Below are 26,934 nucleotides of genomic sequence, written 5' to 3' on the forward strand. Positions count from 1 at the left end.
TTTACTAGATATAGCTATCACAAATGAATTGTGACAGGGAAGCATTAGATTTCAGAGTTAACTGTGCTGAGAAGCACTCAAACCTTTCAAAGTTGCAACTTTGGTGTATTTTGGAGGATATAAATGCAAAAAAGGTGAATCATCCTTTGGAAAATGGGCCAAAGGGCTGGTGAATTGGTGTAGAACAGCTCCAGATCTAAGCAGCATGGGGAAAGGATGCTACTGATGGTTTTACCACCTCCCCATGCACTGCATTCATAGCTGATTCATCATTTTTTGGGGTACCATTCATGTGGAGGTCCATCAGCAGCAAAATAGGAGGTGGAGAGTGTGTGAGTTGGGCAGTGGTGTGTACCATGGGGTCCTCAGCCAGGTGAAGGACTTGGCTGTGGTCCCCCAACCACTGCTGTTAATATGTATTGGAAAAGCCATCTCCCTGTGTCTTCATCCGTGTATCGACCTGCTGCTTGGCCCATACACAGTGGTATCTCCCCACACTTCCAGTCCAGACACACTGATTTGCTTCCCATTGTTGGATACTCTCACCAGGATCTCCACTCTGCAAGGAGACATCTCGTCCCCAGTGAGGACCTGAGAGCCCACCCTTCGCCATGGAGACACCAGCACAACCACACAGAACAGCCTCCCACAAGCCACTTGATGCTTTTTAATTAGAGCAGTTCACTTGGACATATGCTTTCCATGTTACATCGCTTGGTGTGGATACAAAGAGGCCAGCAGACGCTAATACATATGACACACAGGCACACGCACACAGAGTTCCAGCACCCCTCAAAACAATGGGGTGCACGGGAGGGCCAACAGAGCTGTAAGCAGAGGGATGAAGGTGGTGGTGGGGGAAAGCTGGCCCAGGACAGCGTTGGAGAACGTTGCTGTGCTGCATCATCTACTGAGTGTGCTGTGGGAGACTTAAAGGAAGCAGTGGTGGTGGTGGGGATGATGATGGGGACATGTCTAAGGACAATAGGATCCCTGGAACAGCTGGATCATGGCATCAGAGATGGGTGGTGAGAAGGCAGCTTGGGTCCCAGTGTAGCCTTGGCTGGTGTAACCGTGTTCTCATCACCAGAGTACATTGTAGGGCATGATGGAGGAAGGCGATCTCCCAGCAGCCCTGGTAGATGTGCAGCATCTCATTCTCTTTTGTGGAGCAGCCATGGTCCAAAATCACTGCTCCATCCCACCCAGATGTTACAGTACTTGAGGTCTGGTAAGCAGTGCTGCTGACTCTGCCTGGCATATCATGGTGTTGGAGGACAGATCATATAATCCCAGAGTGGTTTGGATTGGAAGGGACCTTAAAGCTCATCCAGTTCCAACCCCTGCCATGGGCAGGGACACCTTCCACTAGAGCAGCTTGCTCCGAGCCCCTGTGTCCAACCTGGCCTTGAACACTGCCAGGGATGGGGCAGCCACAGCTTCTCTGGGCACCCTGGGCCAGTGCCTCAGCACCCTCACAGGGAAGAGCTTCTGCCTAAGAGCTCATCTCAATCTCCCCTCTGGCAGGTTAAAGCCATTCCCCTTGGCCTATTGCTACAGTCTCTGATGACGAGTCCCTCTCTGGCATGCAGAACAGCTCAAAAGAACAACACTCCCCACAATACGGAATTCCATGAAAGCAGCCAAACTCAACCCAATACCTGGAACCAAGAGAGGTTTCTCACATCTACTAAGATCCACTCAGCATGATGCCAGCCCCACATCTTCGTGGACAATTGTCAACCCTCCTGATGCCCCACACCCAGGCACATGTTCCTTTGAAGTCTGGCTTTGGAAAGGCACCCCAGGCTCCTTCCCCTGCATCCCCACAGACACAACATGGCTTCAGCCTCCTTTCTCCTGGCAGGTCCCATCTCTGCTCCAAAGCAGGCTGGTCCTCACTGCATGGTGTTGGGTGGAAGATGGGACAACCATCTTCCAACATCTTCCAACCATCTTCTAAACAGCAGATTAGCACAGCCAACCAAAGATGGAGAAAAGCCCACCAAAATCAAGGGTCTGCCTTCACTGTGAGTGGTTCAGGTCCAGCTGAGAGCCATTTTACACAGCAACACACACAAAAGCATAATAGAATCATAAACTGTTTCCATCCCCAATGGCCAAGTCCATGTTTGAATTACAGCTCAACACAGGCTTAGCCTCAAGTCTTCCAAGCACGGGGCCTTCAAAACCCCTATATCCATATTGAAGCTTGTAGCAAACATCCTCCCAGGGTTAATTTGTCTGGGCACAGGAGATAATTCATCTTCCAAGCTTCACTTCCAGCTGATCCCAGAAGCTGGGAATGATGTGCCTTATCCTCTGGTGATCATGGCTCAGGGGGAATCCCTGGGCGAGACATTGTCCTGCAGGTCGCCCTCAGCCCCGAGTCAAGGTCCAGATACCAGCACAAAATGCAGGATTTGATTTCTTTTTTTTCCTTTTTAATATCTTAAAAAATAAATAGAAGAAGAAACAACACTTTAAAATCTGTTCTTTAAATATCTCCAGCATTGCACAGACAGCACTTTAGCCTGTTCCATCAGTAGCTGGTTTATTCTGATTCCTAGTTAAAACGTTCCTCCCTGCTTTTTCTTCCTGTCCTTCATACGAACACAACATATTCTCTTGTAACGTCCAAACCCAAGCCCTGCAGTGTTCATTGGACATCTTTCCAGCATGGTTCAGGGCTCTGTTACCCCTCTTCAAGCCTGAAATGCCCAAAACCTCACCAAAAAGCTGTTAGCATCCCCATAGCTCTTTCTTACCTAAGAGAAAAACCAAACCAAACCACACGCACACACACACACACACATATATAAAATCCTCTTTCAAGAGCCTTTGCGATGCCAACTGTTGGGTTCAGGCAAACCTCCTGCCCGAGTGTCTTTGCTTGGTCACTGTCTGCAAGCAGTGGTGTCCCCTGGAAAGCTTTCAGGTGCAAGATGATGTTGGGGTGCAGGGTGGAGAAGGAGGGAGGTCAGAGATAGTCGTCTTCGCTGGAAGGGGAGGTGGGATTGGAGCCCTCAAGGTCAGAGTCCAGTGAGCTCCCTGATGGTGTTCGGCTCATCTTCCACATCTGGGAGGCAAAGGTTCTGCCCCAGCTGCATGGGTATCCCACGGGCCTCAGCTGGTGAATGAGCCGCATGACCATGTGCCAGTGGCTTCTTGCAGTTCACTTGCTACCCTTCGCGCTCCTCTGTTTGCTCATGGCTGTTAGCATCTGGCTGATGTACGAGGTCAGGAGATCATCCATCTTGTACCCCTGAGGAGGAGAGAGAAGATGTTACCTGCCTTTTCAGAGCACAGTTTAAAGTGTCTGACTTGTGCCTCCTGAACACACTGGCTACCAGTTGTTGGCTTTCAAGTTTCAGATACATTCTGACCTGTTCAACAGTTCTCCTTGGGATTGTAGTGATAGAACAAGGGGTGATGGGTTCAAACTTAAACAGGGGAAGTTCAGGTTAGATATAAGGAAGAAGTTTTTTACTGTGAGGGTGGTGAGGTGCTGGCACAGGTTGCCCAAAGAAGTGGTAAATGGTCCATCCCTGGCAGTGTTCAAGACCAGGCTGGATGGAATGTTGGGTGACATGGTCTAGTGTGAGGTGTCCCTGCCCATGGCAGGGGGTTGGAACTGGATGACCTTCAAGTCCTTTCCAATCCAAACCATTCTATGATTCTATGACAGGACACCATCACAAGGAACACAGGCCAAACACAATCTGCAGTGTTGAGGTGGAGGAACTCCCCATTCCAGTACGCTATTGAGACTAAAGACAAAAGGAGCCTTGAATGGGGCCTCAGTTCTCAAATGGCCAACAAAATACTGAATGCCTCAGTTCAATAACAATCTAGCAGGAACTTTTATCCTTCATGCTTTGGGTTTAATGTGTAGATGACAAGGTGACAAGGTTTAGTGGTGGACTTGGCAGTCCTGGGGTAATGGTTGGATTTGATGATCTTAAAGGTCTTTTCCAACCTAGTTGATCCTATGATTCTAAGGTTTTATTGTTGCTGTGACTGTTACTAGGGACAAGCTGGGAGAAGGATCTTGGTAAAAGAGCTCAGGAGTACCTCTGAGTCTACGTTGTGTATTTAATGTGCTTTTCAGTCCAGTGTCAGGGAGCAGTGCCCCGTGCTCATGAGATGGCAACATCCAAGCATCTCAGGCTTGCTTGTAAGTGGGTGATGGACCAAGTGATAGCCCTGATCCGTGCAGCAGAGCCAGGTGAGATCCAGAAGTAAGAAAAACACATTGTGGACTCTTCTAAAGGACAACTTTCAGCCCAGAATATCCCTGAGACACAATTTGCTGGAAGCATCTCATTTTGCCTGACAAAGTGAGGGTTTGATCTAATTGTGCCCAATAATCTTTAGTGCTCCTTACCAGGGAGGTCTCGCAGAGGAGCTTGCTTCCTCTCACCAGGTTGCCAATGGTTATATGGAAGTAGGTGTTGCCACTGCTCCAGTTGGAGATCTTGGTGAAGGGGTGAGTGATGAGAATATCCTGGTGGGAACAAGAAGACTGACACTCAACACACGAGAGCCTCAACTTCCATGAAAGGCTTTGGGGACCTTACACCTCTTCCTTCACTTGCCATCAAAGCAGACCAAGGATGTCTGCTGTGATGAGACTGTACCATGGCCCCATTGGAACGGCAGTGAGATGCAAGACTGGATCCTCCAGTGCTGGTGGAAGACTCCTGTACTGCTATCACCTTGTGGCTGGTGGAAACAACCAGTAGGAGCTCATCTACTCCAGCTCCTGTCCTAATGTCTATGAAAGGATTAAGAAAGAAGTATGTGCATCCTCTAGTTATATGGCCCTAACAGTGAAGCTCTCGACCCATCTCCTGTTGAAAAAGGCTGGGCTGGCTCTCTGTAACAGTGAATTTCTGCCTCCAGAAACTTTTCTGGCTATCCAGCCTTTCTAACTAGGCTTAAGGAGAGCACCTGAATAACATGTGCTTTGGGATAACTTCTGTGAGGAGTTGGGAACGAGCTCAGGAACATCAGTTTTGCTTACCTTGGTTTTGGGATCAATGAGGCTGACTCCATGCTTATTGATGGCAATTAGAAGGATTTCTGGATAATTTGGCTCTGTAGTTTGCTGTTGGGAATGAGATGAACTGGTTAGGGGATGTGTCATGCAAAATCTGACCCCTTCCTCTTTCCTCTCTCCCTGTCTTCTGCCAGTTTTTGGTGGCCCATTAACTGTTACCAAGTTTATCCTTTAAAGATAAACATAGAGCTCATAAAGGTATCAGTGATTTCAGGGCTGTCTACTTAAGCATAGATCTCCTAAATGCATGATAATGAGTGGGTGAGCTGCCGATAGCATCAAGTTCATCCCTCCCTTTGGTAACATCTCAGAAGTGAGGTCACCTTGCCATTGGCAAGGAAGAGCTGGCAAACCCCAGATGTCTCCCTTTCCAGTCTGCTCGGTGTTCTGCTCCTCCTCATGCCTGCTCTGTGGACAACCAGACCAAGACTACACTGCTCTGTTCCTTCCGATCTTTCCATTCAGTTTTGTTCCTGCTGTAGACCCTTCTCCCAGCCATGTACCATGAGGAATTCCAGTTTGATCGATGGGACAGAGCACAGGGGATGGGGCAGCTCTTGCTCTGTCGCATCTTTCTTGGCTAACAAGTCACTTTTGAAGGAAAAATCACAGGATGTATTTGGACTCCTTATTCCATCTAAGATGGACACAACAGAAAATGGAGTGCTCAAGTTCAAGCAATGGATAAGCAATTTCAGCAACTTGTTTAAACCAGGCTGTGTGGTTACTGAGAAGAGGGAGTTGCAATAAGGTGTCCAGAGTATTTGAACAGACTTCTGGCCTCTACTGTCTTTGACGGGAGTCTGGTGCTGTAATGGGTTGTCTGGATTTAGTTTGTGGTGGGTGCAGACAAGTCCCTTGGAAAACCACATCCTCCTTTGACGAGAATGGCTCTTGGCTCTTCAGCAGCACAATATAGACCCAATGACTGAGATATGCTGAAGCTCTACAATGCCTCTGTGTAGAGGCAGGACAGCAATAAATGAGTGTATTGTACTGATGGAGAGTCTCACACTCATCACACTCATGTCTGGTGCAGACACTGGGACAACCCTGCCTACCTGAAACCTCTCTGTGTAATGGGGCTCCTGACCTTGGTTAAAAGCTGACAGAGAAAACCCCAAGCAGGGCAGGTACCTTCACTTCAAAGAATGCTGATCCAAATGTAGGCCACTTGAAGATAATCTTTAGGAAGGCAAGCTTGGCTTCTTCTCTTGATTTGCCTGCGTGCTTGTTGTAGTATGCCACGATGGACTGCAACAGAGAACACAACAGAGCTGGATGGTTCACACTACCTAACACCAGGGGCGTTCGCAGGAAAGGAGCATCATTCCCACAAAGATGTTTGGTTCTAATCTCTGCTCCAATGAACACTTCACAGAAGTGATGGTTGGTCACTGGGGAGGAAATGGAACCAAGGCAGGTCCTTCTTTCTTAGATAAGTTGTGACTCCATTAAAAGAATTACAAGCTTTGATCCTCCAATTTAGGCAGCAGAGGAGATTGAGAGACCTTCAACCAGAGAAGCTGATAGCTCAGTGGTTGGGCACATGGTTGAGGTCAATTCCCAGGAAACAGAAAGGACTTATATGACTATTGGCAGTGAGACACTGTTGTTATTTTATGGCTCTAGACCTGTCTGTACCCATGCCATAGTCCTTCCTGTGTAAAGCAGGAAGAATTACCCCTCTACTCAGTAGTTTGCCTTAAACAACAGACCTCTACATGAGACCATCTCCCAGCACGTGTCCATATGGTGTTGCATCCACCAGCACGTGTCCATATGGTGTTGCATCCACCACCACAGCCACACGCAGCACAAAGAAAACCCACTGCAAGGCACATGAGTATGAACATGCATATATAATTCCTCCTGCTGTTGATGCTGGGGAGGCTGAAGCTCTGCTAAGGCTCAAGAGGGACCACGGGTCACCTCAATCTGATAGCCCCACTTCAATGCTGAACATCAGACAAGAGACTGTGCTTGACTCAAGCTGCTGCTTTACCCTTTTCCAGTCATCTGGAGAGAGCTGCCGGATGAGGTCCTGAGGCACCAGCTCCTTCAGGAGCTTGGGGATGCTGGGGAAATAGGACTTGTCATCCTCAAACTTCACCCGGTAGATGAGAGCTGCCAGCTGCAGGACCTCTTCCCGTGTGCACTTGTGATAGCCACGCAGGTACTTTGGTAGCTCCTGCATGGAGGAAGAAATGATTCAGGAATAGAGGGAATGACCATGGACCTTCACCCTCAGATGTTAAATGGAGTATGTGGGGGTATCCAGCCCCTGGTTAAGAGGCTGAGCCCTGGGAACACTCATAGCAGTTGTGTTGAGTGTGGTGGAAAGGCAGCTGCTCAACTGAGACCATACCAGACATCACAGATCCTCTCTGGTCTAAACCAGTCTCCTGTTAGGTGAAACAGGGAAGTCCCCATGTTAGCCATCAGGTGTGTGAAACTACAGGGTTGTTCACCCTCCCTCATCCTAGGAAATCCACCCCTAGTAATGGCCACTTGGAATCAAATGAGTTTTCCAAGTGTCTGAAAATGTGACCAACTCAAGCACTAAAGAGAAACAGTCACATTGGAATAACCACTTTATCCAGGCAAGAACACAGGGGTTGTATCTGTGTGAGAGAGCTTTGGGACATGGAGGTGTCTCTCCCACCACAGAAGAAACAAGAGCACTAGAACTGCAACTTCTTACCTGACTGCTGGGACCATCACAGCTCATCTCCATGAATGGAGGTGGCTGAAAACCCTCAGGATGCTTCTGAATTCAGCCTCCTTGCTAAGGCTGGACATGCTCTCTACTGTTTCTTCATGCCCACCCAAGACAGCTGGTCCAAATCCCAGCTGAGCTCAATACCCTGAAGAGCACGAAGGCTGCTCCTTGCCATGCAACTCAACAGTGCTCTTTGTAGGCTTCTATTTAAGGCAAGAGTTCTTCCTATTTAATGCAAGACTTCATCCATCTGCAGATGGAAAGGGTCTTCATAACCCATTCCTAATTCCTCCAAGGTCTCCACTGCTACTGCAGGCTCCCCAGTACCTGGTAATAGTGGAAGATTGAATCTGCCATTGAGTCCTTTCCAGGCGTTGTGTTGGTCCACAGCTTCTTCATGAAGAACACTTGATAGGTGAGAGAAGGCACTATGCCTGTGCAAGGGGAGCAGGCAGCAGGTATGTAGGAGCAATGATATGAGTACCAGCTGTCAGTCGGTGTCCCTACAAGCCACTGGTGCCCATGTGCCATCACAACCTGCAAGCACACTTGCAGGGCCAAATGGACTCTGACCTGGCAGAGAAAACCACATCTTGCCCTTGCAAAGCTTTAATAGAATGGAAAGAGTGTCTGGATGCATCTGCGTGACTGTGCTTCAATGATAATGCCCATGCCTAATGCAGGACAGAGGAATTGCACCCTGGAGGCACCCTTGTCTTGCAGCCACTGATACATGCAGCCAGCTCCATTGTGGATGTAGGCAGTGAGGTGAGATGAATCCCACCACTGAAACCACTGCAAACCTGCAGGTGCTCCTCACAGGGACAAGATCTATGGAGCAGAGCTCTCACTGCTCCTGGGCAGATCATCTCCCAGTGATGTCCCCAGGGCTATGCGGACAGCACACCCACAGTAGCGTGATCAACCTTGTCTGCAAGGGCTAGAGGGCTCTAGGAGGGCTGTATGTGACCCACAATGGAGAACAGGCACTGTTACCATCCTTTGCTGGTCTCGCTTTCTTTATCCAGTCTGTCAGGTGTCTCACAAAGTCAAAGAAGAAATCTCCCTCGGGCACACTGATGACCTGGGGGACACAGCACAGGGTTACAAAGGCTCAGCAAAGAGCAAGAAGCCAAAGGAAGGGTTGGTCATTGCCCCGTCTCATGTAGTTGTTGCTCACTGCTTTGTCCTGGTTACACTGATGTGTTATAAGCTGCTGACTTGAGAAAACCACTGCCAGCACCTTGCCACAGGCTCTGCCTCTAATTTCTCCCATTACTCTTGATTGCAGCTTCCTGTTTCACTGGAGCAATTCATTTCCCTTCATGATGACTACCTCCATACGTTTCTCCCAGTTGCCCGGAGCAGCTCTAAGCCACATATTTTTCTTATTTAATCCTTTCTTAAAAACCCACCTCAGCAACAAACTAGAAGAGTTTTGTCTGTCTGGGTTTTAAGCCCTTTGGGATGATTCATAGAACCATAAAATCACAGAATCCCAGCCTGGTTTGGGTTGGAAGGGACCTTAAAGCTCATCCAGTTCCAACCCTTGCCACGGGCAGGGACACCTTCCACTGGAGCAGCTTGCTCCAAGCCCCTGTGTCCAACCTGCCCTTGAACACTGCCAGGGATGGGGCAGCCACAGCTTCTCTGGGCACCCTGTGCCAGCGCCTCAGCACCCTCATAGGAAAGAGCTTCTGCCTAAGAGCTCATCTCAGTCTCCCCTCGGGCAGGTTAAAGCCATTCCTTCCTGTTTACCCACTAGTACATGGGTCTCCCTGAGTGCTTTAGGTGGGTCCCTCACCTTGTCGGAGATCTTGACGAAGAGGCTGAAGCCTTCAGAGGACTTCAGGAGCAGCCTGTTGGAGATGTTCTGGCAGAAGTCCTTGGCTTTCGTGCTGGACTCTACTTCAAAAGCCTACAAAGAAAGGAAGATCCTCATCTCTGCTACCTCCGGGTTAATTTCCACTTTATGCTGTCTTTGAGGAACTCCAGGCTCAGATGCACAAAGGGATTTAGATACCCACCACCGTGAAACCATTGACGTTGAGGATTATGACTGAACAAGGGAAGGGACGTTTGCAGAAGCTTGACCATGCTATTGCTGTACTGTTGTGCTCTGTGATGCTCTATTTATAGCCTGTGCTGGCTTATCTAGGGCTCCCCAGGCAATGTAAGAGGTTATTCTGATCCAACAGTTGGGTCTCAGAGCTATCAGAGCTATTTGAGGGGACAGAGAGACCAAGATACCTCCAGGCTGATTTGTCTCAGTTGTCTCTTCACTGATGATAATGAAGTCAGATGCCTGGTTTAGACCAAATGCCTCACTTCTGGACGGCTGGGCAGGAGATGACTCCTGCTTTATGTGAGGGTAGGATACCTAAAGGACTGACCACCTACATGCAGGTCCCAGTCCCGGTTTTGCCTTTATTGCTGTGCTCAGCATTTACACCACCTCAGTTTTGCTTTGCCCATTTAAAGAGATGCAGTTTGCATCAGTTTAAGCAATTTAAGCTTCTGACCACCCCATGCACAACTGTGTTAGCCTAAAACACCAAACTAACAGGACCTGTGTTCCACATCCCATGAGAGACCAGCTTGGAGCTCAGTGCTGCTGGTGTTCAGCGGCACGTTAGTGCAGATGCATATTGGAATGATGCTACTCTGATGGTCCACCTGGGTGACTGCCATGGCCGAAAGGATCACAGCAAACCCATCCAAGTGCAGCAGCCCACTTCTACTGGCTCTCACACAGATGCATGTCTATAAAGCAGTGTCATGTTTATTGCTGGTCATCTAAAAAAGAATATTCAAATCCCAGCAGTTCAACTCTCCATTACAGGTAAACAAGGAGAAGAATCACCCTTTTCCTTCCATGGGTGTGCACTGCTTTATATGGAAACCAACTTGGAGATACAAGAATTTAGTTGTGCCCAAAGGCATGAGGGGAAAAGGAGATGCAAGCCCCACATCAGCAGCATGAGACATGCATATCTGCCCTGGCATCAATAGAACTAGCTGCCTTATTAGCATGTAGGATGCTTAATGAGAGGTTCCTGAGTGCAGGTATGATTTCTGTGTCACCTCAGGTCAGAAGGTGTCATTTCAGTCACTCGCTTGCCAGTGCTGCCATAGTCTGCTCAGTCCCCAGGGAGCCCCATCATTGTATGTAGTTGGGTGGGCAATATCTGTGGTCTAGGCTGCAGGTAACTGATATCCAAGGTTTGTGAACCACCCATTTTCCTTCCTTCTGGGGTCATACTATAAAGCCTCAAGTGAACACCAGCAAAGCACTCAGGTCTTGAAACACATGAGTTACAATACATCAACCCCCTGAGCTGCTCGGGGTAGATAAGGATAGGGTTTCCTTACACTGCTCCATCCAGAGTCTTCTGGAGAGGTTGAATCTTTCTGAATCAGGACCAATATTAACCTCTTTTGAGATTTTACTAAGAAAATTGGCAGCCATCCTGTCAGAAACTGAGGATTCCCTTCTATCCCATTTACCTCATCGGTGTCATCAGGGAAATAAACCTTGTGGAAAATCTGAGTGGTTTTGTGTTGAATGGCTTCCACTTCTACCAGGTGGGGTGGGTACTTCCTGGATCCATTCCTGCAAAACAGGAGGTGGTGAGTGCCACAGCATCAGAGCAAGAAGCCTTGGTTTAAACCTTCCATTTTAATACATATTCTTTTTTGAGCAAGTTCAGCTACTTTCTTACTTAGTAGGATTTTTTTTCCCTCCTAAAAGAAGAAAGAAAACCTGCAATGGGGAATGTGTATTTGCTGGTTATGGGTGACTGAAGTGGATCTGGGCAAAGTTGTCTTAAGTTCTGCATCAAGAGGAGCGTGACCAGCAGGTTGAAGGAGGTGATCCTGCCCCTCTGCTCTGCTCTCGGGAGACCTCACTTGGAGCATTGTGTGCAGTTCTGGTGTCCTCAACATAAAAAGGACATGGAACTGTTGGAACAAGTCCAGAGGAGGCCACGAGGATGAGCAGGGGCTGGAGCAGCTCCTGTATGGAGCCAGGCTGAGAAAGTTGGGGCTGTTCAGCCTGGAGAAGAGAAGCTGCGTGGAGACCTCAGAGCAGCTTCCAGTGTCTGAAGGGGGCCTATAAGGATGCTGGGGATGGACTCTTCATTAGGGACTGTAGTGACAGGACAAGGGGTAACGGGTTCAAACTGAAACAGGGGAAGTTTAGATTGGATCTAAGGAAGAAATTCTTTACTGTGAGGGTGCTGAGGCACTGGAATGGGTTGCCCAGGGAAGCTGTGAATGCTCCATCCTTGGCAGTGTTCAAGGCCAGGTTGGACAGAGCCTTGGGTGCCATGGTTTAGTGTGAGGTGTCCCTGCCCATGGCAGGGGGGTTGGAAGCAGATGATCTTGAGGTCCTTTTCAACCCAAACCATTCTATAATTCTATGGTTCTATTTTCTCTCACACAGTTATCCTCCATACAATGTTCCTTTTCTTCTTGGTTGAACATAAAGGCTGTGAGCTTTCATTGTCCTTACAGCCACCAACATATCCTCTACTTATATTTTCTCATACATATTTGGATGCTGTGGCATGATCATGGCTAGAAGGTCTTTTGGTGACATACCTCAGGGCTTTCTGCAGTCTCTGGATGCAGTCTGCTGCCAAGGGGTGATGTTTCCGGGACTGCAGGAACCTCTGGACATGGGGCAGGAGGATGTTACTTGGAGGGAAAAGGCCTGTACACAACCACAACAGCTCCCAGCCTTTCTCTTCACTGTACCTGCATGAGGAGAAACCCAGGAGGAAAGAAGTTGAGATCTGCTTTGCCCAACATGCAGAGTGTATTTGGGCCAAGAGGGGTGAACAACTCTTACTTGATGTGGTTGTCCGTGAGCTGCTTGAGGGTCTGGCAGTAGATTTCATCCTTCAGGGGTTCAGCTTTCAAGGCACCTTCAAATATTTGGTCTGTCAACTCATTAACAGAGCGGGTCCTTTTGGATGGGTAGTCACCCATGTACTTCAGCACTGGTAGGAGGAGTCAAGGATCAGCTAACTGGGATGTTGGGGAAGCCCTGCTATTGATGATGGTAATAAAGATACCCTACACATGACTCCAGCAGTGGCTGTAATTTGATGGAGGGGGCATAGTGTATGGTAAAGGCTTTAAACTGCTGTAGGAGATGCCCAGCAGGTTCTTTCGCTTAATCATGGGTCATCTCAGGTTGAATGAGTTGCTTTGGGGTCAGGATATGTAGTGGGGTCGGGATATGTAGACGTAAGAAAGCTGCATGTGATGATGTGCTACCTGATCACACATACAGGTATCAACTATGAAAGACCAGATTTTAGCCAGTCAGACAGCAGTGGAGCTGCAGTAACGTAAGCCAAATGATAGAATCATAGAATCAACTAGATTGGAAAAGACCTTTAAACTCATCAAGTCCAACCTTTACCCCAGGACTGCCAAGTCCACCAAACCTTGATGATGACCTTCACCATCATGCCATATTGCAACCATTCCAGATAAGAACAGGCCACAGTTTTCTGAATTAACACATTCAACACAGCAAGAAGAAAAGGATAAAACTGCAAATGTCCCCTTAATTTTTGCCAGTTCTTTTAATTCATCCTCCTGTTATTATTTGCTAGTAAGAGGAACTCAGTAGTAGCAGCAATAGTGTAATAATAAATTATACCACCAGAATTGTTCATGAAGTTTGGCTCCTAGAGCAAAGCCTCACCAAAACACAAAGGTTACTTCAACAGATTGGATCTATGTCTGCACCCAGCTCATCTCTCCCATGCTGTGTAATTCTGCCAAGTCAGGGATATTCAGGCACTAAACCCTGTCCCAGATGCCATGTGAACTGATTTGCATCCACTCTGATCAGGCTACAGACTTCCAAAGTAGATGCATTTTGGAGAGACACAGCTGAAACAAGCCAGAACAGAGCTGGTGGGTTAACCATGAAGTGTGGACCAGCAGGACTCAATAACTTGTTCCCTGCCCCTCATTTATTAAGATACCCCTTGGATCTCAAGGATGCTTAAGTAGAGATTTCAGGATCAAATCCATCTCCCAGCCTGTGACATGGTCCCAAAGCCCTTAAGAGGGACCACAAACCTTCCCATGGGCTCTGCTTGGGGCCCTAAAGGGCCTGCTTAGCCCACTCCCTGTCAGACCTGATGCTCAAGGGCTTCCCCAGGCAGTGGAAGGATATCAATGAAGGCCATGCAGGCTTCCTGGGAGAGCTCCTCACTGCCCAGGATCTTCTTCAGCAGTGGCTGTTTGATGGGCTCACGGGTGTAACACCACAGCTTGTCCTTCCCGCGGCTCTTGGTGATCATCACCCGGCTCAGGGTGTGCTTGGGAGGGGGCCTGGTGGCAAAGGCAAAGCAAGAGGAACATTGGAGAGGTTACAGGGATAAAAGGGACAGTTTGTGGCCAGTGTTTCACCAGGGAAGGTTAGTTACAACACTCTAATGAGCTCTTACACCTAACGGGACTTCGCGGTTTGCATCCACACTGATAAGGGCTACAGCCTTCTACAGCAGGTGCATTTTGGAGAGACACAGCTAAGCAAGTATCCAGCTCCATTCTGCCCAAAGAGAACTATTTGTACTTCACTAGGGCTCCGAAAAGTCACTTAAGGACCATACCCACCCACTGACACCAAAACAACCTCCCCTACCCCAAAAAGCTTCTCACCACAAGAAAGATGATGGCAACGGATGCTCAGGGCAGTAACACTGGAAAAATCATGCCTAGCAGAACAAGCCTACCAGAACAAAGACATCCCAGAGGATCTGGGCTGCCTGTTTGGATTGCCAGCCCATCTGAACAGAAGGGGCAGTTTTGGGGTTAGTCTGCTCAGCTGCATTCAGCAGTGGTGCACATTTAAACCTTTGGGGCTGAGATGGAAATGCCTGCATCTAAGTCAACTGCTGCTTGTATAGTCTGAGGCTGTGTATGGGATCATAGGAAAGGAATATCAGACCATTAAGCACAGCTTCCCACATATTAAATTTCACTCTGTTATACATGTGTGAAGCCAATCTAAAGAAATCCTTCATAAAACCTTGTCTGTGGAAAACCTACAGCTCAAATGCCATGACCTAAGCTGAAGGTTTCTGTTGTACAAAGTCACATAAGGGGATATTCAGAGTCCTTTCCAGTAACCAAAAACTTCCTGATTCCCAAACTACCTGGAGATGGATTCCTATTCCTATGGTTTTGGGAGATGGATTACAAAATCACCTAAAATAATCATAGGAGAATTCCTCCAAGGTGTATGGTTTTACTCTCTCTTCACTGTCTGAAATTGCCAGCTGAGAGGTCCTGATAACATCTTGGCGTTGGTCAGGGGTCATCGTGACCAGTGCCTGTGGGATGAAAAGGTCTCTGTCACCCAGTATATTTGATGTAAGATGTATCTGATGTATTCAGAGAGAGGAAGTAGATACAAAATTTAAAGAAGAACAGAGAGTGAATAAGAAGAACCCATTAGTAGTAAGAACTATGCAATTGTCATTTCTTTGTGCCATTCTCAGTTGTTAATGCAAGGAATAACAAATGTTTCCATAGTGTGGATCATTTCCTAATGAAGATAATGTGCTTTAGATCCTACATACACGTATGATTCTCCAATCCCAAATACACCTTCAAGTAATCAGCTGGAGGGTTCTGGTATGATTCATGGGTATTCCAAGTCACAAGCTCATGGTGTTCAAAGCGACAAGAACTGAGGAAAGGCTGAGATCACTTCTGCCATGGATGCCTTGTCACCTCTCTCAGCTACTTTGGTTTCCACCTTATCATCGTGGGACTCTGGCCAGATCTAAGCTCTACAGGAAGGTTTTGACCTCCTTGGGCTTTGTATGAAGTGGTGCCATTCTAAGGCAGCTTACCACAATCTCCAGTGGAGGCATGGTGACCGTGGGCAAGACGTAGACTGAATCGGTTGGGAAATCTCCTCTCTGCTTGGTCCTTTCATTGAACCCATTGGCCCACCCTGAGTTCATCACTTGTTCCCCTGTGTCCTGGTCCAGAACTATGAGGTCTCCTTTGAGGAAGCTGAGGAACCCAGATTCTTCTCCCACTGCAAGGGAAAACCCAACCATTAGTTTGATTATATTTTCCCTAATCCCTTGGGAATAATTAATCTATCTTTATTTTTACTACCGTGCCATTTACTCACCAGGGTTTGGGTTATCTTGGAGAGTGACCACGTACTTGGATCTCTTCCTTAGTCCTTCAAGGAACGTCACCACCAGGTCCCGGATATCCTCGGAGTTGTTGGAGGTGAAAGTGTATTCATCACCTTTAATAGTGGCCAAGGTGAAACTCTGCCCTTGCAGCTTTCCTCCTCTGGGATATGTTTTTATAGGAGACATAAGAAATCAGAAAGCAACGGCATCAAGAGGCAAAGCATGGGATAGGACTGGTCTATGGGGAAATTACCAGCTAAGTCTATTCCTCCTTACCTGCTGCTTGACACAGCTGTGATCTCTGGGAAAGAGAGCTCTAAGAGAACCTGCTCCTGTTCATCCACAAAGTAGACCCCTGTCCAGTTGACAGCTACAATCACATCGTTTTTAGGCAGGCTTGGCCCTGGATTAGAGACAAGACACACAACCAGTTCTGAAGTGTTTTAGGATATAGCAAATCAGTGCATTTCAAAGGAGGATGGAATCATCAGAAAACTCTGTTATTTCTGTAAGAGAAACAGACTCATAGCTTGAGCCATTGCTAATCAAGATGCAAAAAAGACCATTAAGTCTTCTTGTCTGTGGATCCCCATCTCTCCTTCCTTTCGCTATGGAGCAGCCTGTGCTCCGTGGATGTGCTCTGCTGACTCACCTGAGAATTTGAAGGCTTCATAGAATCGAGAAAACAGCAAAGGCCACTTGAAACGTGCAAAATCCACCACCTCTTCCTTGACTTTCTTGGGGTCTGCCCTCTTCTGAGTATAAATTCCCTATAGACAAAGCAAACCACAACCAACATGAAGCAAAAAATCCAGTTATATCTAGGATGAGAGCAAACTGAACCAATTCATGTCACCAGAAGATCTTGGAACTAATACTAACTGAGGTCTCAATGTGGCTAAGGGCCAATCAAAGTCCTGCAGGAGCAAATGATAGTTTGGACAAAGTGCTGGCTTTTGGTTCATGGAGTAATTTGACTTTGAGAAGGGTGGGCAAGCATCTGGAGTGATCAGTCAGGGTGGGATTCATGTCAGCTAACTTTGGGTTTCCCTAAGGTAGGTGTCTATCTTCAGCTTGACAGTCCTTTAGCTGGAAAAAGATAGTCAACAGCCCTTAAGGAAAGACATCTAGTTTTATTTAGGACATCCTCAGATACACGACACTCCTGCATGTAGCTGACAGGCTGATGAAGGACCTGCAGGATCCAACTGAATTGCATCCCTAGGTCTCCACTAACAGTAATGGGAGGTGAAACTCCTAATACACATGGAGACGCTTACATTTTAGGGGTCTTAATCTGAAGCTGGTTCCTGCTGTTGAATAAATGCCAATTTACATGCCTGGATGTAACCCTCATGACTGGTCATGAGTTGTGGGTACTGAGTTATGGAAGGTGTCACAAATGTTCTAAGTGAAGTCAGGGGGGTTTTATAGAATGCCTAGCACAATAAGGTCCTGACATTGTCTGGTGACATGGACCCCCTCTGTATCGCAACCAGTAACACCACAATCCTGTGCAACAGGTACAAGACCCCATAGATTGCATTTGATTCTCACACTGAACCTCTGCAGGTTGTCGTCTTCTGTCAGATCTTGCCTCAAAACCAGTGGTAGAACTGAATACACCTAGCACAAAACCTGCCTTTTCTCTTTGATTTATCTTCAGGCCAGGCTAAGAACTGATCTATGATGCCTGACAAAGCTACCGAAGCATGCCTTGGTCCTTGCCAATAGATGATCTACTTTACCCACCTTTTTATGTGCAGCTATAATGAGCTGAGCCCATTTTTCCACTGTTTTTGAAGCTGTGATCTCTCTGTCTGGGATGTAGGATGGAATTAGATTTAGCAGCCTTTCCAGTACCATCTCTGACCCATAGTCCACGTAGTACTGCTGAGAAGCCAGTTCTGCAAGGTCTTCTTCCTGTGGGAGCCAAACAAGCCAAGTTAATGCTATTACCAGGACATCACTTCAACATCCATTCTCTAGCACTCAAGGAGCTCTTTGTGGAGACTGGATGTACAGCTCCTTCAGAATGGTGTGGGGATGCTTCCTTCAGTAGAACTTCACCAGTGCTCTTTGCACATCTAAAATTTAGATTGACCACTAAAAGCTGTGATTAAGCCACAACATGTTCGTTGACCAGCGCCACGCAACCCTGTACAGTGTGTGAACATGTTCATTGCTGTCTTTCCTAGCAGTTCTATTTCTGATGCCTGCAGTCAGCAATGGGTGATTTTGCTATGGCAGACAGAGTTTAATGGTTGAAACTCTCCATGTATCCATCATTCCTCATACTTGAGAATCCCAGCAACTGAAGCACCCATGCATGATGCAGAACTGTAAAACTTCCTTCAGTGTAGCTACATTTCAAGCACTTTTGAGGTGAAATAATAGAATTACTGAGATGATAAGGCCAGGTTGGACGGAGTCTTGGGTGCCATGGTCTAATGTGAGGTGCCCCTGCCCATGGCAGAGGGATTGGAACTGGATGATCTTAAGGTCCTTTCCAACCCTAACTGTTCTATGATTCAATGATTCTATGATAATAGCACAAGGAGACCAGGAGCAAGAGAAAAGGAGGAAGAAAGAACAGGACTTCTGGTAGGATAAAAGAGCTGCAGTTAATGCAATATAGATGGGGAAAGATGATTTAGTTCCCAAGCTGGCAGGACTCTGCTGAACCACAGGAAAATGATTGGTGTTGGATCTTCAATTTGACACCTGGATGATGTCAACATAATGTCACTCATTTCAGTGCCACTGGAACAATTCTAAGCTCCCAGACTCTACAAGCATACATTTCTGATGCCAATGTCCCCTCAGCATTACTGGTTTTGTATTGCCTGGCGAAGGTCTGGGTATCCTGAAATGCATCTCCAGTGTCTAAGGCTTAGCAGGATTCACCAAACAGGATCCTGCTGTGTACTCCCGAGCTGGTGACCCTCTTAGAGACTACCCATGGCCCTCCAAACTGAGGCTGATGGATGAAGTAGCCTTCCAAAATTCACCAGCAAAGAGTGAATCCAAAATTCACCAGCAAAGAGTGTTCATGCAGTATATGTTATCATCCAGTCTGTCCCAGACCAAGCGGATCTGATTACTCTGGCTATGGTTTCCCAAGTGAATACCATAATCCCCATCCTAGTAGGTGTTCACAGAGGAAGATTTCTCATTCTCTTTGGTGACATCTATTCTACCATGTTGAGGATGCATGTAGGACCAGGCCACATACCTTGTCGCACCGGTACTCCCCAAACTTGACTCCTCGCACAATCTGTTGGTAGATGAGATTGGTGGCCACATTGTCCTCACTCGGGTTGTGCCAAGGGGTGAAGATCTCCTTCCTGAAGAAGAGCCTCCACGGCGCGTTGCGCTCCTGCGCTCCCTGCTCTTTGGCGTACTGCTCGCACTGAGACACCGCATCCATCACATGGTCATTGCCACTCCCCAGAGAGGACACCTAGACAGGGAACAGGGAAACGGGCATTCTCTGGAAGGGTTCAAGGCCAGGTTGGACACAGGGGCTTGGAGCAAGCTGCTCTAGTGGAAGGTGCCCATGGCAGGGGTTGGAACTGGATGAGCTTTAAGGTCCCTTCCAACCCAAATCAATCTGATTCTATGATTCACCTAAGTTCTGACCTTCCTAGGCAGAGATATCTATCTTTGGGTAATTCATCAGACTTCCTCTATAATCAAAATAAATCAAAGTATCTACCTCCACTAACCAGCCAAGATTAAATAGGTCTACAGCATCGTTAGGCAAGTCATTTTCTTTTCAGCCTGTTTCCCAACCAGAATGAAAGGGGAGCATCAACTTGAGTTAGCAAAGCCAACAATCGCAATAAAAAGCATTGTTTATTCATACTGTGCGTTGAAAGTCCCTCTATCAAAGTCATGGACTTGGATCCAACCACGCTAAATAAACACAAAATCAAAAGCCTGTCCTGTAAACAAAAGATTCATCCCTTCTGTCTTCATCCTATGATCTGGAATGAAGCCCTAATGCACTATATATCCTTGGAGTGAACATCTGTGGATGAATGTCCCTTCAAAAAAGACCAAGAAAATGGAGTAGAAATCATTTTCTTCTTCACCAAAAGGCAGAAGTGGCCACATCTGTAGGTGAGAACATACTTAATTCTCTCAGGATTAATTCTGTTTCATTGTTTTGCAGCTGCTATCAGGCCTGATGGAGTTTTACCCTAGCTCTGTTTTCCCTTTTCATTTATGCTCACCTTTATTTTTATGGAATTTCTTTAAAAGGTAAAGTTTAATGTTAAATAATCCTGTTTAAATGCCAATGCAGGCATGGAAGTCTGGATTTTAGCCCATTTTGGAAGCTTAATTTCAACCAATAGGTTTCCAGTCAAATATAGTTGCTCCTTTATATACAAAACCTGGCTATTTGACTGGAAATTCACCTCAAAGTAGCTTCAATGAGAGTAAAAGCAGAGCATCATAAAATAACAGGTTGAAAGGCATTTCTGGAGGTTTCTGGTCCAGCCCAGTGGTAAGAACAGATCTGTCTTTGGTCAGGCTGCTCTGTACCCTCTCCTGACTCTCAATATCTCCAAGAAAGGGGTCTCTACATAGTGTCTCTACAGCCCCTGCTCCAGCAATTGACTACTCGTATTGTGAAAATCATGCTTGAACTTGCACTAGAAATATCCTCTCTCCCTCTTGAAGATCTGTGATGGCAAGAACCTCCCTCTTCTTCTATAGAGCTAATCAGGAAGATAAGACATACCTTGTCAAAAAGTGCAATGTAAAGTGAAAAGCCGAACCGGTCCTTCAGGCTGATTTTGTCGGCCAAGGAATTACAGAGCTCTTTAGCAGTGGTTGCAGAGTCAGTCAGCAGCGTTTTCGTTGTCCCATCCATAAATGTGACAGGCAGCATGATTGGCTTCTTGGACTTGGTTGCCTAATGGATTAAAGTCAGACTTGTCATTAAACTCAGCATGTGCATTTCAATTCTATTGACAGCTTCCTACGTACTCTTCCACCCAACTGTGGTAACAATCTTCTAATTCCTGATTCTAATTCCCACTGACTGGCTGCTTTTCAATACTACCAGCACATTCTTTTAAGCAGGTCAAAGGAGGTGATCCTGCCCCTCTGCTCTGTTCTCATGAGACCCCACTTGCAGCACTGTGTGCAGTTCTGGTGTCCTCAGCATCAGATGAACATGGAGCTGTTGGAGCAAGTCCAGAGGAGGCCACGAGGATGCTCAGGGGCTGGAGCAGCTCCTGTATGGAGACAGGCTGAGAAAGTTGGGGCTGTTCAGCCTGGAGAAGAGAAGCTGCGTGGAGACCTCAGAGCAGCTTCCAGTGTCTGAAGGGGGCCTATAAGGATGCTGGGGATGGACTCTTCATTAGGGACTGTAGTGACAGGACAAGGGGTAACGGGTTCAAACTGAAACAGGGGAAGTTTAGATTGGAGATAAGGAAGAAATTCTTTACTGTGAGGGTGCTGAGGCGCTGGCACAGGGTGCCCAGAGAAGCTGTGGCTGCCCCATCCCTGGCAGTGTTCAAGGCCAGGTTGGACACAGGGGTTTGGAGCAAGCTGCTCTAGTGGAAGGTGTCCCTGCCCATGGCAGGGAGGTTGGAACTGGATGATCTTAAGGTCCTTTCCAACCGAAACCATTCTATGATTCTATGATATTGTACAGTCAGGTGCTGAAAGCACTTGGAAACCACAGATTTCTAATTTAATACGTTCAATCATCAAAGTGCCTAATCCAGTAAGCCCTTGCATGCCTGGGAATGCTCCTGGGCACTGGAGCACAGCTGCCTATGCTGGTAAACCAGCACAGCAAATAAGCAGTTAATGCACAAACTGCCTATTCCAGCTACAGCTATCCCCAAACAGGTCCCAGGGACCATTCTCAGTAGGCAGTTTGTTTGCCAGCAGCCACTTTCATCTGCAGGGCTGTTTCCTAGCACGCGCTGCCAGCTGGCCTCAATGCCTGAGAGCACTCTCGAGCACATTTCATTCACAAGTATTGATGTAGCCAAAGGGATTGATCTAAAACACACTCTGGAGCAAAGCCAGGATGCATGGGGAATGCAGTACCTTGGAAATACTGGAATATTCTTGAGAGAAATAGGCATTTTGTTGGCCTACTTTCTGTCCTGCTTGAGATGTGGCTCCTTTGATAGTGAAAGGCTTAAACCCTGAGTCCCAGCTGCCTGGGGAGGGGAGGAAGGGGATCATACCTGCAGCTCCAGCCAGCTGGGTGGCTGTGTCCTTGTCCCATTGGCAAACGTCCTCCTCAGCCTCTCTTCGCAATAGGGAGCGTAACCTGGAGGGCCTCCATTGATGAAGTTCCTTAAATACTGTTGGTGGCAAGGAACACGTTGGTTAGAACATTGGCTCTAGAGGCCAAGCACTTGCAAAGGTAAAAAAGTAATGTTTTATTGGAGAAAAGCCCTCTGGGACTAATGTCAGTGACACCACTAGGGCTCAGGATGTTCCTACATCACATTGCTGGAAGCTGAGAGGGTATAGGACACCCTGCACTCTCACCTTGTTCTTGTACTGTGCATTTCTGGCCTTGTGGAGATAAGATACCAGCCTATACAGACCTTTGATTGAAGCCAGTGCAGCAGTTTTCTGTTCCTGCTATTGCTGCCACTGATTCCTATCTCTGTCTTTTAAGGATGTGTTACAGAACGTTATTGAGTGTTGGCCAAAGAGATGGGAGTGAATGAAAAAGACATATAATGATAATGATCCAGGGGAACGGGAATGATCCAGGGAATTGTAAGCAAATGCCACTTGGAAGACTTAGCTGCCAGTATAAAAGATATCCCACAATGATATTAAAGAGATGCTTCTTTAGTCATTTTAGAAGATTCTAAACCAGAGTTTGAAACACTTCACTATATGTTAAAAACACAACCACATTATTGTAGAGAAAATTGAATCCAGTGACTTTCAAAATATGAAAGACTTAACACACTTAACAGATATCTTGGCCAAAAGGTAGCTAAGAGTTCTCTAAATCATGTCTTTCAGAGAGACTTTATAGAAAGACAAGAGAGTTCTCTGCATGATAACACGTATCTGGTCCTTCAGTAACACAGACTGCTCTATCACACTGTCAGTCCATAAATACCATGGGTAGAGAGACAGATATCTCTGTTAATCCTGACTTTTATAATACTCTGAAATAATGAGATAATACAGCCAGGTTATATGGATGGGAGCTGTTGTAAATGATTGCAAGCAGCTGATGCTGTGTAAAAGCGTGGTTTCGATTATGCTGTTAATAATGAACAATGTAATTACAGGTTTTCTGTATTTCTTCTTCCTTGTGACTGAACCTTCCCAACAAAGTCTGTATTCTTTGAAAGGAAGGAACAAAGAACAGGAGTGCTAATGTGTCCTGGCCCATTGTCCTGAACCCAGGACACCCATGCTTTGCATAGGGTGTGACAAAGGTATCTAGTGGGATACAGAGAGTGACCTTCATTTTTGGGAGCAGGAGAAGATATCAAAGACTGCTTCATTTTCAGCTTATTCCCTCCCAAATTGTTCAGTTCTATTTGACACTTTGGAATCATAGAATGGTTTGGTTTGGAAGAGACCTTAAAGCTCCTCCAGTTCCAACCCCTGCCACAGGCAGGGACACCTTCCATTAGAGCAGGTTGCTCAAAGCCCTGTGCAACATTACATTATAAGCTGGAACATGTCGATGATGTCCCCATGGATAACCACAATGGCTTCAGAGGAGATCCAAGACATTGCTCAAGTCACTGCCTGTGCGCTGCCATTTGCAAGACTGGAGCCTTGAAAGGTAACCGCAGTGTGGGCTGCTGCCAGTGTTGTTTGCCTTCATACTCAAGGAGCTTCAGTCAGTACAGGCTGCCCATCACCATCAACAGCCCAAGGTGCAAAAGGGTGATGAATAAGCTCAGAATTAGTATAAACCTTTTCCAAAGCTGTTGGGAATATTGCCACGTATTTCAGTATGGACCCGTAAGTTTGGGTAGAAGAACACTGGCACAGGTTGCCCAGAGAGGTGGTAGATGCCCCATCCCTGGAAATATTCAAGGTCAGGTTGGATGGGGCTCTGAGCAATGTGATCTAGTTGAAGAGGTCCCTGCTTATTGAAGGAGCGTTTGGACTAGATGAGCTTTAAAGGTCCCCTTCAGCTTAAACTATTTCATGATTCTATGACTCGATGTGTGAGTCTCCATAGCTGCCCATAAATGATTTCTGAGAAGTGCTAAACTCACCTCAAATAATCTTCCGCTATTAAGGATTTAAACCCACACAACCTCCTGTGGAACACTTCCTTAGATCTCATTTCCAGACTTAATTCCGTTTGCTGCCACTTTGCCAGTGATTTATCTCCTTTATTAGATTTCATACTGGCAAGGATGAAGAAGGGATTTCTATTCTTGGCTTCAGCCATTTCAGTGCTGAGGACCCAGTACCTGATCTGATATTTATGGGAATTAATGGAACATCTTTAACTCCAGCAGGCTTGGGAGCAGGTCCAGGCTCCAATATCCAAAGATCTGAGAGAGGCAAAGGACGGCTTATACCATGGCAAAGCAAAGACACAGTGCTGAGCCCTTTGCCTTGAGCCAGCCAGACTCTTAGGAATGGGATTGACTTCAGTAGTCCAGTGGGTGTTAGTCAGGCTCTGGGTGTGTAACTCATTTGGAAGACAGAGTGTCCAAATCTGTTGAGAGTTGGATGTTTTCAGTGTGGCACATGGAGGGGCAAAGTGTACATGCAGACAGCAACCATGCATACGTAGCACCAAGTAAATTAAACCCTTTTCTATGTGCATTTTTGATATTAAGCTATATTTATAATGAGCTGAGTAGTCTTATTCCTTGCCAATTTTGTTAAAGTATATGTGTGAGGTCATACTGTCAAAGCCAGTAGATGATTGATTGAATGCATAGACTTTTGAATGTGAGAAACAGGGGAGAAGTGTGGGCTATTCTTGGTGCGCAGTTTCCACTTGAAGCCTCTTACAATCAACTTCCCTGGCAGAAGTCACTTAATCGCATTTTAACACATCTACAGTGCAGGAGGCATCATCTGAACTGGTTGTCTACATTTCCTTTAGAGTCACAAGAAAGAGAGAGCAAATTCTCAGCAGGGACTCATCTGATCCACTTTAGACATTGAACTTGGGATCATGCACGCTTTTCTTAAGAACTTCATATAATTTCCATTCCCGGCAAAGAGAAAGACCAGGATTCCATCTACTGTGACACCTGGGAGAAAAACTGGTTTCATGGATGGAAAAGAAAATGTGTTGGCAGATAATTAATAATGAGACAAATACCATCTACAATTTACCTTCACAAACTTCTCAGAAGGAGCAAAACATCCCACGCACAGGGACATCAGGATCCAACCCCTGGCATGGCTGCTTTTGGATGGGTTCTGGGTTAGCTGCTTGCAGATTTGACAATAGATTTCATCCCTGCAATAGGAATGAAAAGAGGATTTGAGTTACTGAGGTGGTGGTCTTCAACAGGAACAGAGAGACACAGACTCTGTCTGCATGTGTCTGGATGATGGAGTCTACTTTGGCTTTGGCTTCTTACAAAGATTTCCCAGTAATATCAAGAAAATCACCTAAACTAACTCTCTTAGAGAGCCATCAACTGGGAATCTCCATTTATTGGTTGTTCCTCTTGAGACACCTGAATTTGCTTTGTGTTGGGAACTACCAGCTCTAGCGGAAGTCAAGGTTTGTCCAGCTCTTCTGTCCAAACAGGCATGTACATTGACAAGTATCTCAACTTGGGATTTAATGTCCACTTTTGACTTTAACCTCAGTTTTCTATATACAAAATAAGGGATAATAATATTTCTCATCTACATGGGAGGCAACAAAAGTGTTAGCCTATTTTTACACTGAGAAACTGCATGGAAAAGCCCATGGGACACTCCCAGGTCTGCCTTCAGAGCAGACTTTGTGCAGAAAAGTAATGATAAGGATTTAATGGTGAACTGGGAGGATAAAATGAAAAGGAGAGAAGCTTGTGATCAGATGAGGATGCTCACTCTGTTCCTGGAATGAGTGAGTGAGAGTGGAAAGAGTATGAGACTACGAGAACAAGGACTGTCTTATAACACACACACATGAATGGGGTGAACCAAAGATGTGGAGTTGGCCTTAATTTGGCACTTTCCAGTTATGAATGCTTGATTTAGCAACTTGAGTTTTTCCATTACTACACCATTAAAAATATTCACACAAACACAGAAAACGAAGGGTAGTGAACAGCAAAAGTGAGCGTTAGAAAAACAACCCAGTAGCCAATGGCACCTTCAGAAGCACTTGAACCTTTCTGCATGCTCTTTCCATCAGGCCTGATATGGACAGTGAGGAACATGATCCAGCCCAGCCCATATTATACAACACAACCAAAAGGATGATACAATGAAGGCTTCACAAAGCTGCACTCAGTAGCAAAATGGTTTGAATACTTCAAGTATAGCTCAAGGAAGAAGAAATTGAAAGAATGGCACGTTCATGACTTTGTCTTGATTTCTAACCTTAAGGCTGGCCTGAGGATGCCATTACCAATAATGAAATGGAGCTTCTCCAGGTTGGAGGTGGGTCGGTCTTCAAGCATGCTATTACCCTGCAGCGTAGACTCACCATCGTGAAGTCTCTTTGTCACCTGCCAACCAGACACATTGCTCTCTTTCAGTACAGCAGACTAATACATCCCCCCCCCGCCTCCCATCCCAAATGTGTGGTGCTCCCTCCACCAGACAGGAGGGGTCTCAGAAGTTCAATGTGGCACTTTCACAGCAATGGGAGGGTTTGACTTTGTTGGCTTTGATCACATATGAGTGATGCTGAAGCTGTTTAGTCACACTTCCACCTGCTTGCTCTTTGCCTAGGGTTTCAACAATGGCATCCTTACATCCCAGCTCTGATTAGTCATTAAAAAGTCATTAAAACACTGACAAAATGT

General features: G+C 46.5%; 1 protein-coding gene across 1 annotated transcript in view; it reads right to left on the minus strand.

Annotated features, from left to right (window-relative positions):
• Positions 1-3,175: 3,175 nt before the first annotated feature.
• MYO7A (myosin VIIA) overlaps positions 3,176-26,934 on the minus strand; it is a gene marked incomplete at its 3' end in the record, with an annotated part of 67,741 nt that continues 43,982 nt past the window's right edge. Inside the window, exons 26-48 of the mRNA XM_080613424.1 lie at positions 26,507-26,634; positions 25,298-25,424; positions 22,189-22,308; positions 20,721-20,894; positions 19,206-19,433; positions 17,723-17,893; positions 16,623-16,740; positions 16,247-16,373; positions 15,961-16,130; positions 15,671-15,861; positions 15,021-15,145; positions 13,981-14,141; positions 12,637-12,787; positions 12,387-12,542; positions 11,292-11,397; positions 9,589-9,702; positions 8,781-8,868; positions 8,112-8,218; positions 7,068-7,253; positions 6,200-6,316; positions 5,027-5,110; positions 4,388-4,507; positions 3,176-3,265 (exon numbers count right to left, since the gene is read on the minus strand). Coding sequence (XP_080469550.1) covers positions 3,176-3,265; positions 4,388-4,507; positions 5,027-5,110; positions 6,200-6,316; positions 7,068-7,253; positions 8,112-8,218; positions 8,781-8,868; positions 9,589-9,702; positions 11,292-11,397; positions 12,387-12,542; positions 12,637-12,787; positions 13,981-14,141; positions 15,021-15,145; positions 15,671-15,861; positions 15,961-16,130; positions 16,247-16,373; positions 16,623-16,740; positions 17,723-17,893; positions 19,206-19,433; positions 20,721-20,894; positions 22,189-22,308; positions 25,298-25,424; positions 26,507-26,634 — 3,159 coding nt within the window. The remainder of the gene's footprint in view (positions 3,266-4,387; positions 4,508-5,026; positions 5,111-6,199; positions 6,317-7,067; positions 7,254-8,111; positions 8,219-8,780; positions 8,869-9,588; positions 9,703-11,291; positions 11,398-12,386; positions 12,543-12,636; positions 12,788-13,980; positions 14,142-15,020; positions 15,146-15,670; positions 15,862-15,960; positions 16,131-16,246; positions 16,374-16,622; positions 16,741-17,722; positions 17,894-19,205; positions 19,434-20,720; positions 20,895-22,188; positions 22,309-25,297; positions 25,425-26,506; positions 26,635-26,934) is intronic.

This window comes from Psittacula echo (assembly GCF_963264785.1).
Source record: "Psittacula echo genome assembly, chromosome: 3".
In the NCBI taxonomy this organism is placed as follows: Eukaryota; Metazoa; Chordata; class Aves; order Psittaciformes; family Psittacidae; genus Psittacula; species Psittacula echo.